General features: G+C 33.8%; 1 protein-coding gene across 3 annotated transcripts in view; it reads right to left on the reverse strand.

Moving 5' to 3' along the window:
- Positions 1-12,424, reverse strand: part of LOC118272116 (protein drumstick) — a 30,604-nt gene extending 18,180 nt beyond the window's left edge. The window contains exon 1 of one of the 3 annotated variants that reach the window (XM_035588465.2): positions 11,615-11,843. Coding sequence is in view for 1 of the 3 variants with exons in the window: in XM_035588460.2 (XP_035444353.1) it covers positions 11,615-11,864 (250 nt within the window). In the remaining 2 variants the exon portion in view is untranslated. Of the gene's footprint in view, positions 1-11,286; positions 11,542-11,614 lie in introns of those variants that run through there. The other 2 variants (XM_035588462.2, XM_035588460.2) reach the window with 2 other exon arrangements.
- Positions 12,425-18,833: the final 6,409 nt, after the last annotated feature.

The following is an 18,833-nucleotide window of genomic DNA, read 5'->3' on the forward strand; positions in this document are numbered from 1 at the left end:
AAGTAGGTCTTACGTAGTACTAGTGATTGACCGGCGCGAATGAATTAACCAATGAGAGCACGCACTCTCGTTTCGTTTTCATTCGACGTAAAGCAAACTAGCACTAAGGGTTATAGATCGAGAACTTATTACCGCATTACAATAATAATAGAACTATATTTTTTAACAAAAAAACAAATCACTAAAAAGGTATAGTTTACACTTCACACAAAAACCAACTCATTAAAAAGTTGGTTTTAAATTAAAAAAGAACCTTTTTAGAAACCACAACAAAAGTTGAACAAAACTCACTCATAAATTAATCGGCCTTTTAACAAATACCAAGGGAATAAAAGGCTGATGATCACCCACATTTGAATAAAATTATTATCATCTCATTGTTCCGCGCGTGCGCGAGACCAACGTTTCAACACGAAATTTTATGTTTATCATTCTATTTGACATTTTTACGAACAATGCTATTCCTATCTCACTCCCACATGTACTCTTTATTGAAGAAATGAAAGGGATGGAATGCGATTATCAGCTTGGTCTTTACATTTTGAAAGAATTTAAAATATGAGCTGAGTCATGTTGTTATAATTACAGTTGTAGTTTCATAAATAATTCAGGATGTATCAAATATTTGGAGGAAAGTGTGGAATTTATTGGGGTAGGTAGGTGTAACGGTATTTATTTAAATTAATTATCAAATTGTCCTTATTACATTTAAAAAAAAGGATTTTTGTAGATTGGAATTACTTAGTGAACGTTGTGATTTTATTGTTCATCTCTGCTACATATAGTACAATCTTAACCTAAATAGTTGATACTAATATATATTTAATATAATAAGGTACCTACTACCTAAAAGTATGGGTGTGTGTGCATTAATTTATTATTGAAATCTATCTTTGTGTTAATTAACTATTTAAATCTATAAAAATAACGTTAGGAACCTTCAATTATTTTTATTTAAAAGTCACCTCGATATCTCTAGATAAGTATTCCACAGTTGTTAATAAGCAACACTTACGTACCCTTAAAAGCCACTACCTACACTGTTATTTCTCCCAATATCTACCGATATATTATTTATACCTGAGATATAAAAATAACAGTAATAACAAGGATTGATATTCAAGCACAGTGCGGTCAAATTATAATATACAAATTGAGAGAGTAGGTAGAAATAACAAAACAGTTTATGTCCTGCACGTTCCCACAGGAAAGGTATGCGATGGACAGAGAACAGAGCCGTCTGTGGAGAGGGTAATCTGTGTTTAAAACTTTTGTTTTTTAATGCTGTAACTTTAAGTACAGCGTTTATTTTCTTGTGAATGTGATTGAATGTGTTAAGGAACTGTCTGTGAACTTTTTTTTATTAAGGCACTTTAATAGTTTTCGAATTTTCGGCATCGTTATGAGAAATGTGTATTAATATACCTAACCCAAATGAGATATTGAAACTGGTTGGCACAATTCAGAAAATCGAGAGTACAGAATCGAAAGAACTTTTACCATTTCACCAAATTAAAGGTAAAGACAACTTAAGTACACAACGAAAGAGTTTTTTGAAATATACCAAAAGAAAAATGTATTTTACAAAGTTGCCTATCAAAACATCACTCAAAAGAAAAAAGTATTTTACCAAGTTTCCTATCAAAATCCAGACTCATTCCATTTTAAGACTCCACCATTTTATAATAACAAACCAAATAACAACAATCAAAAATATTTCAACCCTACGTAACCACCTATACACTAGTCTTCAAAAAAATATAACACCAAACACAACTCCACTCAACTCCCAGTCTCTGTGCAACGAAGTACGCTCGCTGATATATTGGGTTTCGGTCGGATAGCCTCCGGCGGTTGCCCAGGCTATATCCCCTATGTCTGGGCACTGACCACGTAGTTAGTGGATTAACTTGTTGTCTTACTAATTTTACAAATGATTGAACTCTGTTAATTAATATTTAAAGACCATTTTTCTCTGTACCTGAATGAAAATAAAAACAAAAAAGTTGTTGTTTTAAGTTTGAGTTTAAACATTTCTAAATTATCGACCTTCTTCAAGTCCTTGACTGTTGGTCGATAATTGTATTGACTGCAAATCTTCTGCTAACTATGCATATGCCGTTCTTAAGCCAGGTTAAATTTTCTATATCATTAACAGAACAACATTTTATATCTTATTTAATTCTTCAAAACCAAATCACTACGTACAACCCCTCCAACAAAAATGAACACCCCTTAACTACAAAACGGTACACAGACTAATACATAAAACGTACAACATAGCGTTGCCACGGTCCTCTCGATCCCTCACAGAAGGCGTGCCCGGTAGCTAAATAAATACACGCAAACGATACACATAATGTATATGCCTGCCGGCTACTGGTTTACGCGGTAGCCAATCAATGGGTGTAGGTAAAAACCTCGCTTTATATAGAAGAAACGAACGGCGTGGGATGTTCTTGCGTTTTAATTTTAATCTTTGATTTTGTGTTGTGTTTAATTTTAATAGCGAGGGGTGATAACATTTTTGACGAAAATGTAAATATTTTCATGTATGTGTTGGTGTAGAAAAGTGAAGCTTCTTTTTAACCGACTTCAAAAAAAGGAGGAGGTTCTCAATTCGACCGTATTTTTTTTTTTTTTTTTATGTATGTTAATCGATATCTCCGTCAGTTATAGACCGATTTGAGAAATTCTTTTTGTGTTTGAAAGAGTACGATGTCCGTGTGGTCCCATAAAAAAATTTTTAAAGTCTGACCATAAATGTGGAAGATAATCCAGGGAACTCCTCAAAAATGAACAGAATATGCTCTGCGTTTGAGTTTAAGTGATGTATATTAGCTTATCTTTCTGAGTAACCATACAATTACAGGACAGATAGTAGCATATCTGGTATAGAATGATGGGTAGCTTGATGTGCTGTCTGATTTACATGTGTATGTAGGTACCTATATCTGTTTGTGTTTGACAAATGCATATCTCTGGCAGTTATAGTCCGATTTGAGAAATTCTTTTTGTATTGGAAAGAGTACGATGGCAGTGTGGTTCCATATAATTGTTTTTAAAGTCTGACCATAAATGTGGAAGATAATCCAGGGAACTCCTTAAAAATGAGCAGAATGAGCTCCGCGTTTACGTTGAAGTGATGCATACTAGCTTATCTTTCTCAGTAGCCATAAAATTCAGGACAGATAGTAGCATATCTGGTATAGAATGATGGGTAGCTTGATGTGCTGTCTGAGTTACATGACTGTATACCTATGTGGGTATCTAATCTGTTTGTGTGTTTGACAACTGACTATGTATGTAGCTTATGAACAGGTTACTGTTAGCTGTCGGCTCGGCAGATCATAAGTAAGGGTATCAAGTTAATATACATTTGAAAATAATGTAATTCTGCGTCAATATGGATAGATATTAATATTATTCATTTACACGGCACTGTCTCATATGAGCAGCGCGTTTAATAGGTCGACCCATACTCAAATAACTTATTTGAGTATACTTATTCACTAAAAATTAAGAAATAAAAAACAATTTTAACAAAAAAAAAACCGACTTCAAAAAATAAATATTCCAAAACAAATTAATATGCACTAAAAAGTAAAAGAAATAATTGCGTATTTTTCAACAACTTAATAGATCAACTAACTTTACTAACTCATCACACACATTATAATGTAAGTAGGTACAATTATTGTTATTTTTGGAGTCGGTGTCAGCCTAGGAAACGCCAACAACTAGCACGGCACGGGCACGGCACGGGCGGAGTGGTGGTTGAGTACCTTCTTACAACTGGTGTAAAACTGCAATGTTTTGTTGTGATAATAGGTAAATAACAAACCTATCTTAGTTGGCTGACACCGACTCCAGAAATAACAATAATTGTACCTACTTACATTATAATGTGTGTGATGAGTTAGTAAAGTTAGTTGATCTATTAAGTTGTTGAAAAATACGCAATTATTTCTTTTACTTTTTAGTGCATATTAATTTGTTTTGGAATATTTATTTTTTGAAGTCGGTTTTTTTTTGTTAAAATTGTTTTTTATTACTACAACTAATGAATTTTGCTATAAGACAGGCAATGTAGCTTTTAGACTGTTGCGACAAAATTCTTTTTTTTACTTATTTATCAAAATAAAGTGTAAATAAACACTCTACCTTATTATTCAACAGACAAACGGTGAAAGAAAACATCGTGAATCCAGAAAACTTGGCTTGTAATTTCTTGTTATAAGTTTGAAATCGGCAACCCGCATTGAACAAGCATGGTAATTAATTGTCAAACCTCCGTGTGAACAGAGGGCTTTGGCCAGCAGTGGCCACTGGCTGATCCATTGGCCAGCAGTGGTTACTTATAGGCTGTTGATGTAATGTGACTTTACCTTACTTTATTCAAGTTACACGTTTCAATCCTTATGATTCTCCCTTCTTAAATATTTATATGTCATAGTTTTCAAAACTCCTCCGATTGAGGACGAGCCTAATTTTGAACCAAATAATGATATAGATTCCAATTCTAAACTCACTTCTAACATGATTCCCAGCATCGAAAACTATTTTAAGATTTCTCAGGCACCCATAAATTTCATTTGACGAAAATGTTTGTTCTCACATATGAATCTATCAATTAAGTGATTTAGATGCCTTGGGGACTACTAACCTTTAGATTAAGTTGTCTGATCATGCAATTTGTAATATATTACGTATTAATGGAACATTTAATTCATGTGAACTTTTAGATTTCCACACACCTTCTAGGTATGACATTTTAAGTGATAAAATTAAAATTAGATGACTCTAGTCTTTTAAAAGTATTTTTAAGTAAAAAATAGCTATTTGTTAACATTTGTTGACAGAAAATTGATAATTTTGCTTCAAATATTCTGAAAGATCAAGAATAATGCTTGGTTTCTTATGTATATTATTTCAATTATGTAGTAAAAATTAAGCATAGAGCATATCTTATCTCTGTTGACTGGAATAATAATTTTACTAACAAATATAGATAAATTCGAAATACTCAGGTAAATAATCAGAATTAACATTCATATAAAAAATACAATTATGTCATTCAAGTGATCTAATCAATTCGAGACGCATATTCGTGAGTGCGTGTGCGCATGGAAAAAATGAATTCCGGCTACTGTTCACCAATCAGGAGGCGGGGGGCGGAGCGCGTAACACGGCAGCGAATTGTTGAAGCGCATTTTAAAAAAAGATTATTCATTTTTTTCACCGCTTCGGTCGGCGCGTGAGTTGTGATCAGTGTGGGTGGGACTTTCTACAGCCCGCAGCGTTTTTCTCGTGGGATGCAAACGATCTTGCCTACACAGGCCATACACATTATAATACCGAACGGGTATCGTCAGTTAAATTTATATGGGAGAGTCGAATTGCCTTTTTATAGACGTTGGTATCTACGCAATTTTACATCAGATCCATGTGACCGCTTTTAGACAGATGTTTTATTTAGCGCTTCAAATTCAGCAGTGGTTTGTTGAGGTAGCGTTAAGAGTTGATTTTTCTGCACTAATCAGCTCTATTAATAAAACCTTTAGAAAAATTATGAGAGAAATCAACGTGTTGGGCGAAACTTTACTGATCGATACCTATCTGCGTCTTCAAACAATTTCACAAAACGCCAAACAAACACTTGATCGGACCGGACAAAGGCGAACTGTAACATTAAGGCTGTGTACACAATACAAAAAGCGGTCAGGTAGACGTCACCTGTGGCGCTAACAAACGGGATGTTTGCGGTCAAGCCGCGCAAATAGCGCCATGCGAACCCACCTTTACAAACAAACCGAACTCAATGGATTTGTCGCTCATGAATGAACGTGCTAAGTGCTATGTTATCGTAATATACGTTGAAGTGTCAAATAGTTTGACGACAAAAAAAAACATTAAACAAAAGTCAACAATTTCGTTGTCAAACAGAACAGTCATATGTACCAACAGTTTAAGTAAAGAAATATTTTAAAATATTTTCCTATGTGTGAAGTAAACTGTGTGTGCTAATGATTGCTAGACTGTGTAGTTTGATGACTAGGTGGAACAGAGATTTGTAGGGATATCGTAAAAAAGGATTTATTTAAGATCATCTTTGAATAATACAGAAGCCAATACATATTTCAAAATATAGATTCTTATGGAGGTGAAACAGCAAGTTCTTGAAATTGAACGATAGACACCTACAAAAGACGCCAAGAAACCACAACTCATATACCCCAATGATAATTTGACCAAACAATTCTCCAACAAAAGCATTCGCAGTACGCACAATCAAATAAAAGAAACAGCAATAAACGTAGATAACAAGAAATCAATAATAGCCAATAATAATGTTACAATCGTCCCACTTCTATCGCCGACAAATGGCATCGATACGACACCACAATGTTATCGCGTCGGGAATTCTTCAAAGCTTACAAAAACTCGTGCGCAAACACTTGATACCTTATCTACTCGCCTCACCCACTATTTAAACAAAGATAAAGCCTACAAAAGAATATCAATTCTTAACGTAACACCTATAATTGGCATTGTTGTAATCTTTGTAATTGCTATCAATGGTTGTGCTATGGTTGATGTGTTGATGATAATTTTAAGTCCTGTTTCAAGATACGCTTGTGGTGTTAGCAAGTAATTTCCTTTATCTTTCAAAGATAATGCATGTTTTGTTTCTTTTTAGTTTTCCACCTTGTGGATGGGCTGTTGATAATAATGCTGCGTAATTTAGATATTAAGGAACATACTACGTTTTACACAAGGTTTACTCAAGCTCCATATTTTCTACAATTAAGCTAGCTCTAATACCTACCTATACAAAATCATTTAGAGTGATCATCATCATCATCATTTGTATAGTATCTTCCTCTACAATTAAAAGTCAGGATTTACGTTTTACCTTCTAATATTTCAACTCATCATCAACACCATCGTTTCAAATTCCTTAATTTCAAACACTATATCTTCTTCACTACTTTCCTTTCTAAATTCATTCACAACTCTATCTTCTTCTCCGTCTCCCATTCCTTCTACATCTTTAAACTCCTAACTTCTTATGTAATCTTGAAGCTATATGTTAATATTTAACACTTCTTAACTTGGAATTCCTTTATCTACAACCGAGATTCCCGACAGATAAGATTTACCGGAACCCAAGAGAACTTTTGTATTTTATCTCGTTCAAACAATGGTATCCTGCTTGCTATAGTTTGCTTTCCGAACAAATTATGTTAAAACTTAGAAGTTTTGTTATGTATAAATATAAACATATCGGCTTTTGTTGGCTTTGTCTTTGACACGATAGTTTGTGAACTTTTGAATATAGATATAAGACTTTGATTTGATAAAGTGTTGGAATTTAATGGCTATCAAGACGACCGTAATGTAAAAAAGACGCAACAAAGAAAATTGAGGAATACAAGGGAACAACAAATGAGTTTAGACAAGAAATTTGGTTGAAAAACACACCAAAATTAAGCGTCTATGGAAAGCTTTAATACCTATGATTATGTTGATCAATACTTTTTCCCAAATATAACTCAAGTTCAATTAAAAAACGGCTCCCGATTAATTTAAACTAGAATGCCAACATTATACAATTTTCACAAACCATACAAAGAACTACACAATACCACAAGGTGAGCAACAATCGTAGCTAACCACACAACACTACCCTCGATCAATATTTAAGAATCAAAAGATTATAAATGGTTACAATGTTCAGTCGGCGAGCTACGACAAAAGGGTTTCTGATAATAAATAATCATTGTCTTTGTATTATTCCTCCCCATTGGTCGTAAACACAGGGCAATGTGTTAATACGTACTATACATATGCGACAGGATGCCTTTTATTTGTATGTACTGAAACAAGATAGTGATGGGCGTTCGTTACTAAACGTATTATCGATCGACTAATGCAAATCGACTAAATCGATTGTTTAGTATCCCATTATGTAGATCGTGTGTGAGGTCCCCGTGTGTGTAATTTGCATTTTGAATCAGTTAATTGTTTATAGGATTCTCGAGGATCGTAATGACTAATGATCCACACGCAAGCGATGCCCGTGTAATAAAAATGTTAAACCTACATTCCTACTACGAAAATATTTCTAACGATTCATAAATAAAAAATATTCAACATCTACATATTACCCTAATTCAAACCCTAATAAGAATAATCGATTATACATATGAATCGATTAAATACGTCCATCACTACTAAACCGAACGCGTTGTGGTTCGGCGAAGTTGAAAGAAAGTGGCGATGCGCAGGCGCCCCGTCGTGAGTCCTCGACATTCCCGAAACGTTCTACGGATTCGATATTTGAAAATTTAAATATAAGCACCTACAAGTGGCGAATTTAAAGGCCACTTTTTAATGTCAGCGGGACATTTTCATTTGAAATGAACCTCTTTTATATGTCGTTGAATTAACTACAGTAAAAATTATAAAAATTAACCTAAGCGTTGGGGATCAAGAACTTATATGCGATTAAAAATATTAATAATTAAGAATAGTTATTAAATCTAGTAATAAATCGAATTTTACATTTAATTTCTTGCCTAATTTACCAAATATATAGGACTACCCTCTCCTCATCTTTTTATACAAAACAACATCTTGCGAGTTCCTTTTTATAACGACGCGTACCTATTCGTCTAAACCTAAATAAAACTATCTAATAAAATCTACGTATGATAAAAAAAAATACAAAAGAAGTCGGTAATTGACAAAGCACTATTTTATCAAATCAGATCAATTAATATGATTCATTTCAATTTAAACGTCCATTCAACAAGTTATCATTATTATCGCCTGTTGTAATTGAGAGTGATCCACAATTGGCAAGGTGCGCAAACGCGTGCCTCGCCGCCACCGCGATACGCTATAGACCGGGAGCCCGACCATTTTATATTACGTTTATTACATTTATCACGCAACTGTAATATCATTTTATGATATTACATTTCATTAATATTATACGATAATAATTTTATGACACGTTTGCAGTTAAATGTAAATTGCTTTCGATATTTTTTGGTTTTGTGTAAACTTTTATTACTCGAATTAGTAGTTTTTGAAAAATGGTTATTGAATTTGAGATTTTGGTGAGAAAAATTAAATAAACAATATTCTCATTATGAAAAGAAATATACACTTCTGTAATATTTTGCAAGATTTTTTGGTTTAGTATTTTCATCAAAAAGTGTACTACACTAAACTGAGAGACATTTTTGAATATTGAATAATTTTCATCTCTCACAAAATACTTCTTCAAAGTTAATATCCAGCTCTTGGTCTACAGAGCCGACATTGTAAGTAATTATGGATGCAAATGGCGGCGCTCCGAGCTACAGGAATTGGCTCAACTTGACACGTAAACAAGTTATTTAGCTTTTTGCAACATGATAACATCATTCAAGTTAAAATTATAGACATTACTTTAGTTTGTGAATTTAAATTCAGATTATTTTTTAATTTTGTTTTTAAATGGAAAATGTTTTTTCTAGATTTTATTTCACTTTTGACAGCCTCGTCGTTTTGTTTAAGTAAGTTTAACTACTACTACTACTAGAATATATCAGATTTCATGACTTGTTACAGTATTTTTTTATGTAGGTACTAGTAGTTTATTATACGCTAAATATGCATTACATTTGAAACCGATAGTTACATAATTTTAATTCACTAAAACCATATCATTCAATTACTTATGAAATTTCACAACAATGAATTTCCCATATTTAAAACTAGAAGTAAATATAATTTTATTATTATATTGTTTTGGGGATTTTCAAATATTAACTTAATATAACATAATTACTTAATTTATACAAAGTATCATAAGTTATCCAAATAACAGCAAAAAAGTAACTTGATATTTAAGTACAAGAAATAACTCAATAATGTAAGTTAAAGTTAAACTCCGGTTTTATAGTTATTTATAACCGTTCATTTAAAGTTTAATTATCAACTGCAAATATCAAAGATTCATTTCAGTTGACGTACTTACAATGGGTACGTATAAATCTGCAGTTATTGCTATTTTAATTGTGAATTTCCGTGTTCATATACTTCAGATATGAGTTGGTCGATTGTGACTTGGATTTTTTATTAATTTAATTTAATGATATGAATTAATTGTAAGTGATATTTTATTGGATATATTTTTTATTACCGTTTTTATAATTTCAATCTAGCATTACCGAGAAGTGAAAGGTTTTATATGATTTTTAGATTTTTTTTTAATTCTTCCTATTTTTGTTTTCATAGAAAAAGGAGAATCCAACTTCCTAATGCATTTTAAAGTTAAATCTTTCTCCTTGCATCAATTAAGGAGTTTCGCAAAGAAATCTCACGGGAACATATCTTAAATTGTGTCAAAATGTGTGTCTAATGATGCGTAACATACAAAACTTTTGAGGATCACAAAAGCCTTAAGTGTTACCTTAAAATGTCTTTTAAAGATTTTTTTCAACGGCCATCATTCTTTTATTGTTAAAATAAACCATAAATCAATACAAAATGGTCACTATCGTATGTTGAATAGAGAGCTGGGTGCACATCATTTTCCTATAAAAAATGTCTATAATAAGGACAATATTTTTCGATGTCCTTTGTAACGCAAGCGCCGAGAGGCGCTAAGGCGATATTTACATGATAATAGCCGCGATTATTCAAATATTTTTATTCCTCCTTCTGCATTTATGGATGGGAAACATTTTTTACAACAATTGTTCGAGATTCCTCAATAAAGTTTATCGTTTTCATTTTATTTAATGTGAGATTTAATAGTGGTGTGCTATGAACTATCATTTGTAAAGCCCAACTCCGTCCGAACTATAATTATAATACTCGCGATGTTTATCGCGAATGTATCAACATTTATAATACTGACCTAAAGACTCAGAACTGTGAATGTGTGATAACCAAACAGGAATCGCGGATGTGTGAGTGTATGAATAATATGATCAAGCAGAATGTGATGAAAATGCTAATTATGAATGATTATGAATTAATGAATGATAACTAAAACTTTTATAATATTTCATCTAAAAAGGACTTAAAAATAACACAGAAATAAATAGGGTTTTGTTGAGTCAATCGTATTTTTATATGCCGTGTGTTACACGGTTATTTAAATAAATTTATTTAAAAGGTGTGCGAGAACGTTGGCTGTATTGCACGAAAGAAGAGCTCGAGATATAAAACCAAGTAAGTTACGATTGAATCAACAAATATAAGAACAAATGTCAGAGTACTCACTGTATTCGGGCGATAGTAACTGCGATATTGTTGATGAATGTTTATTTTTACGTATAAATTAGTCGGCTGCGCGGCGGTGACTGTTGCGTTTGCAGTAAAAAACAGTAATTTATTAGTGGCGACTTCTCGTGTTGGCACGGGCTTAACGAGTGTGTGGCGTGCGGTGCGGTGGACAGAAAAAACTGGCTCGCTTGGTACGTAGCTCGAGCAGCAGTGGCCTGAGGAAGAATAACCCCAGGAGTCGATGGGAGCTGCCACCGCTTCCGAACGTCCCCGCACCCCGCGCCGCCTCCACCCGCCCGATACAGATCACGCATTCTACGAATACCTTTAGCTACGGCGCCGACGACCGCCAGCCATCTCTTTCGCTCCAATGCTGGTGCTGCTGCGCTGGAGGTCCGAAGAATCACTGTCGCGCGGGACGGAGGGGTTCTAATGGAAGTTTCACAGCGAACGACGCTTCCTAAGTTCACCAAGTAAAGGTCACACGGGCTAAGCGAGCCGAGCGACGCAGCGTGAGCGTGGAACTCAACCGCGGCGAGGTAGCTGCGCGTGCGCAACACCGGCAGCGCCCACATCACCGGCCGTTTAGCTGCGCGCGCTACCCGCGAAACTATAGCCGTCCCGCTCACTCTTGCTGGCAGACATGTGTTTCTCTTTCTAACGCGGAGACGTGGAAAAATGTATCTAGTTCTGTAGAGGCGACGCGGAGTGCAGTAGCTAAGTTTTTTTTTTCGTTTCAATAAATTTGTGGTTGTTCGTCTCGCTTAGGCGCGCGCCCGGGGCGTCGTCGAGCGAGACGGTGTGTTGCCACCGGGTTACGCCTTCCGCGCGTTCTCGTTATTATGTAGGTTGGCCACGTATTAGAGCCTCCATGTACAGCGCAAGTATTAAATATAATATTGTCGTAAATACAAGTTGTTTGCGGCGAGGCCGGTTATTTATGTTCGAAGCGCGCGGCTACCGGCGTACGCGCCGCCTCCTATGTTTTCACATTACACAATCGATACACAATATTGAATGAATGTCATATTTTAATGTCACTATGGTAATATTTAAACAAAATGGTTTTTCTTTTATGGATTGCTTGGAAATAATGGAGCTGTAGATTTTTAATAAAATTGGCACTTAAAGTGCTACAAACGTGTTTATCCCACGGTATTATGATTAAAGTTTGGAAGTTATTGCGATATTATTATGTCTAGCTCACATTGCCGTATAGAAATATTGTCTACATGAAACGAATTAGCATATAATATTACTAGCATGCAATTATATAGACATTGCCTAATTTTTCAAATGACTGGGCGTGGGAGCAGTTTACGGTTGCGAAGTAATAAATTATCAAAAAATGGATAAAATTTATTCAAACAATGAACTTTTGTTCTCCTATTTAGAGAAAGCTATATATCTTTTTGATTCTGATACTATAAAAGGGCATTTTTAAATATGTGAACAGGTACTGAGCTCTTTACCTACATTTATTTTATGTTTGTCAATAGACTAGATAAGATTATGAAGAAAAAATTAAGTATGTATATACCTAAGGCATCTTTGTTTTACCCTTTACTTTCTTCTCTATTTTGTATTTGAGATATTAGATATTTTTTATGGTATAAGTCGGTAAATGAGCAGACAGATGGTAAGTCATCGCCCCGCTCATGGACAACCGAAACACGGAGTTACGAATTTAAGGGCTGTTGATATTGGGAAATTGAGGATTGGGATTTGGAAGGGAGTGATTGGGCCTCCGGTAATTTCACTCATACAACGAAACACATCGCAAGCGTTATTTCACGTCGGTTTTATGTGAAGCCGTGGCTCCTATCAAGCCGGCCCGTTCGTGCCGAAGCATGGCTCTCCCACACTTTTCACAATTAACATCTTCGATCTACTAATGACTGTTTATGTTATTATCTTATTATGAAACTTAATTACATTTCAATGCGTCTTCATCTAACCCGTCTTTATTTTTTGTTTTATTTGAGTTTAAGTTTAACTCAAGGAAATAGTTAATTTTTAGTAGGCAATATAAGTGCAGAATTGTGTGTTTGTATTTCTTCCACCTCGCAATAAAGAGTTTTTATTGTGATTTTTGTGTCTGGACTCTGGAGATAGATTTAAATTATATTTTTTGTCTTTAATTACTACAGTCATGGTATATGCATGTTACATTCAGCAGAAATCAAAACATAATCAGACATCCGACATCATTAAATATGTGAACAGGTACTGAGTTCATTACCTATATTTATGTTTGTCTATAAACTAGATAAGATTATGAAGAAAAAATTAATATATACCTAAGGCATCTTTGTTGTACCCTGTACTTTTCTCTATTTTGTATTTGACATATTAGATATTTTTTATGGTATAAGTCGGTAAATGAGCAGACAGATGGTAAGTCATCGCCCCGCTCATGGACAACCGAAACACGGAGTTACGAATTTAAGGGCTGTTGGGAAATTGAGGATTGGGATTTGGAAGGGAGTGATTGGGCCTCCGGTAATTTCACTCATACAACGAAACACATCGCAAGCGTTGTTTCACGTCGGTTTTATGTGAAGCCGTGGCTCCTATCAAGCCGGCCCGTTCGTGCCGAAGCATGGCTCGCCCACACTTTTTCACAATTAACATCTTCAATCTACTAATGACTGTTTATGTTATTATCTAATTGTGAAATTAAATAAAATTTGAATGCGTCTTCATTTTACCCGTTTTTATTTTTTGTCTTATTTGAGTTTAAGTTTTCAAGGAAATAGTTAATTCTTTGTAGGTAATATAAGTGCAGAATTGTGTGTTTGTATTTCTTCCACCTCGCAATAAAGAGTTTTTATTGTGATTTTTGTGTCTGGACTCTGGAGATAGATAGAAAGGCTGGAGAGTTAAATGATATTTTTCTCTTCAATTACTACATGGTATATGCATGTTACATTCAGCAGAAATCAAAACATAATCAGACATCCGAGATAGTTTTCTTCTGTAAATACGATATTTATTGATTTGTGTATTTATTTCCGCACAACAATCCCGATAATATTAGTAGATAATTATCTGCTAAAATTACTTGAGATCTTTATTCGTAATTTTTTATGGTAATAAACATTAGAAATTCATGTAAGGCTTGCCTAGGTTCTAAGGATTATTTTATTTTATTTATTTATGTGCACCACACTACAGACAATACTAAAAAGGACAACACATGACAACCATGAAGTACAAATGTACTGCTTAATTAAATACATTAGGGACTAAACACTAACCCCTAAAACTACAAAGAAAAACCTAATTCTGTAAACTTTGCGAGACCACACGTACACTTGTAACACTTCCAAAATAAGCTACATTGTCCCCATACAATTATAATAACGGACAGTCCAGAGACACGCGCGAAAATACAATAGAAACAAAGCCATTGTCAGTTTTACAGACATTCCTTGTCACACCGTCACGGTTATAAATAACCAATAAACGAAATAACAGTCTGAATAACCAATAACATCAAAACATATTAGGGAAGGAATTGTTTTCGAAATTGACATCTTTTGTAAGCGACGACGGGGGCTCATAGTTGTATTGTGAGACGAGTAAGTGTCACACAATGTTTACTCAAAATTGTTTGAAAAAACAATCCGTTTTGTGTTGTGTTGTTTTTGTTTGAATGAATGGTCACACTACAATGGGGGTTGGTGCGTTGCTAATTTTCTAATTTACGGAACTTTTCGTGTGATTTCGTTGACAGTTTTTTGATTATGTTTTTTTTATTTGTTGAGTTAAATATTTTGAGGTGATATTTTTATGTAAACTTAGATATGATAATTATAAAATTAAAATCAACATATACCTAGAGTAAGATAGCTTAAAGATTATGAAAGTAGTTTTAAATTTTTATTTAAAAATCTCTTGAAATATAATGCACCTCGTAAAAAGCAGTGGTCAATAAATTATTATTTCGAATATTATAGTATTATACTTTATTATTTTAACTGGCAGATGTAATTTCACTTAATTAGAAAACAAGGTATGTTCCAACATATGAAAACACACACTATTATTAAAACAAACAATGTTTTATCTAAATTCTTATTTGTCATGTCAACACAAATCGGTGCGCGTTGATGTCTTTTGTTGCGCACAAATTTTTGCACTGCGTAGCAAAGATTTTTAAAGTTCATCGATTAGATTAGGCTATGGAGGTCTCGTTTACGGTTCAACGGTTGTAATATAATAAAAATACAAATATAATAATGATAATGTTCCGTATTCAAGTACCGTACATTCGATAACAGTATCGATTGTACAAGGAATCGTTTGTATCGATTCAAACAATCACTGCTTACATCGTATCGGAAAACTCGAGCGTGTTAACAACTAAGCACGCTACCGGCCCCATAAAAGCGAATTGTATCTGCACTTCGATCGCTGTATACCTTATAAAGCGGCTAGCCGAACGCCTTCTAAAAATAATATTTTGGCTCATCATTAGCTCGACAATGCGACGCGATCGGTTCGTGCTTTGTCTTTTTAGTCGATGACGCAATTCATACCGAAACGGAACAATAAAATTCTTAAATTTGCCACAGAAAATTCAACCTTATATCTTAATAAGATACAGTTCAAAATCGAATGAACGAAATCGTTGTTGATCTCCAAAAGAATTGTCCGTTGACAACAGAGACATCGATGCTGTTCTTTTTTTGAATATCGATTGTAAAGAGCATTCTCATCGGCTGTGAGAACTTTCAAGATGTACAGTCGCGGCTTAAATTCTTTTCTATTCAATGTGTCTTTGTTAATGCTCATTGTCGGATGCTTGAAGACAGTTTTGTGCGTGATTGTACTGCGGCGAAGTGATTGTGATCTGCCGAGGACCGAGGTAGACAATCGGAATGGTGGTCAGAGTCCTTCATACGTCTTGTATGAGTAGACAGGTCAGGCCTGGATATTAAATACAATTAAGGGTTAGTAGGTACTAGGTATCCTTAAAGATGATTTATTTGTGTACATAAAATGTATCCCTTTACGCTCGTACACATTTTCCTATAGATAAAAGCTACTATTAAGCCACTTATTAATCTCTCCGATACAGAAAATAATCTGTAGTAAGTAAAAACATCAGGTTTTCTCATAAACTTTTTCGTGTGCGATACTAAAAAAAACACTGAACAGTTCTAGATATCAAACATGTCAAATTGCTGCAACCTAACAGGGTCAGTACGGTAGTATTATACTTCTATGTATGTATATTGTGTTATAAATAAATACATGTCACAAATCCGTCTCTCAGTCTGTAACCAACTAAATGTAAACTAAACTAAACCTAAAATCAATTGTTTCATAAACGTATAAAAACTTAAAACTTTTCCAAGAGCTTCTACATCATAAACTCAAATATACTTGAATGAATATATTTTAAGGTTAACAGCCAATCAAGACTTACGTAACACGGCTGTCAAAACCACGAGATTGATGACGTCATCCCGACCGAATTATCGATTACCTACACTTTAACAGCTTTATTAAAAAGTCGTAAAATTTTTAATACCTCATCACACTGCTCTCTATGGACTATAGAATATATTATTAGTTCTTTATTTGTTTTATACTAAATATTTTATTATAGTCATGAATAATTAGGTGGATATGTGGAAAATATTATAAGTTAAATAAATCATAACATACATTATGAATCATAAATCCATCGAAAAAAATATGTATACTGATATCTGCCTAACCTAGTTTCATTAGTCATTACAGTCATAGTTACAGGAAAACATTGGCATATTTTGGTAATTAGTAAGTTTAAAAAATCGTCTTGCCTTTTATCTACGAAGGGGTAGGGAGATGTGCACATTATGGCACTGTACAATATACATCCTCTTTTCACAATTTATGTTGGAAGACCCATGTAATAGGTGGTGAGCTTATTGCCATATACCGGGCCCATTTCCAGACTCCGTGCTGCTACTGAGAAATTGAGATTGGGAAACCATAAAGTTTAAAAAACCATACTAAAAATCACGATTCACTCAACAAAAATCCCAAAAAGCATTATTCGATATTTCTCAAAAATAATAACGACACAGTTGACAAAACTAAAACAATAATAAAATATTATTGATCGCCGTATCGTTTCGTGTTCGCGGGAAATCGATTAAAATGTGCGGTATTCGATATGAGGTTTGCGAATGATTAACAATTTCTGATCTGCAATCTGCCACCGGATTCCACTGTCCACATTGCAGGTAGTCGAGTCTCAGACTTAAATTATAATTCTTGTTAATTTTTTAATCTCGATAATAATAAGACTTTATTTTTTTATTAAAACATTGGTATTTTTATGGCTTTTGATATTTTGATAAACTCATTTTCGAAGGTCTTTGTGCAAAGGAATTAATCCATAGAATGCAGTTGCATTTCTCGTTATAATTATATTAAAATTTAATTTATGCGGGTTGGCTTCGTGTAAATTATGTTGCTGTTGTGGCAGGCTTTTATTTTCCTTGATATTTGAATGTATTCGTGACGTAAATGTAAAAGGAAAGAGTACGTAATTAAATGGTAAGTCAAGAAAGAAACCAGCATTGAAATCAGCTGTAAAAACATTGAAAAGTTAAAATGCTAAGTAGAAATAAATGTTTATTTTTTCATTGTAATATGCCTAAAACCTGCTCAAATACTATACTGAAATCCGCATCAAAATCAGTTCAGTCAAACGCGAGATAATCTCGCCTTTTTTTGAAGTCTGTTAAAAAGGATGATGCTAATCAATCAAAATTCAATCATCAATTCATCTCATTTGCAAACTACCAGAGCCGCTTAATAAAACAATTATAGTATTATCCCTTATAATAAATAATGTCTCAATTTTTACACGAAACCGCACAAAGAAGCGAATAAAACCGCCAATTCATAAGAATTAGCATAATAATTGTTATTATACAGCGATTTTTATTAAACATTTTGGGCCCAATAACAATAATTATGTACCATAATAATCTGTGTGCATTGTCCTCCCCAATTGCTTTTTACAATCTGATCACTATAATAAATAATTCAATTTCGCGGTCTGAGATTAAATTACGATCGACCGACCATTCTGTATGCGACAATAAAATGCTAATATAGCCAATGATGGCATAATTTATGACGCCCAATAAGACAATGACGGTCACCTTACCGTCTAAAATGTTCCACACGTTTATTTTTTTCTTTTTTCACAAAATATTTACACTGAATCGTTCTCATAATTAGTGAACTTCGAAATTAATGTTATTTCGTTAATTAGCTTGTTATTAGGTTCTTTATGGGTGATCTAATTTGGTTTGCTGTTTTTGTTCTGTTTTGTAATAAGATTTGGAATTTATGTGTGAACATACAAAGTGATATAAAACGTAGTATTTTGTTTTAGTAAAAAGAGTTGGAGGTGACATGCTAGTCTCATGCGTGTAGCCAGTATATTATATGCGTAGGAACCGAGCAAACTACTAACATTGACTCAAGTATGTCTTAAAACTGCAATCATTTACCAAGGGACTGTATAGCAT

This window comes from Spodoptera frugiperda, chromosome 5 (genome assembly GCF_023101765.2).
Source record: "Spodoptera frugiperda isolate SF20-4 chromosome 5, AGI-APGP_CSIRO_Sfru_2.0, whole genome shotgun sequence".
NCBI lineage: Eukaryota > Metazoa > Arthropoda > Insecta > Lepidoptera > Noctuidae > Spodoptera > Spodoptera frugiperda.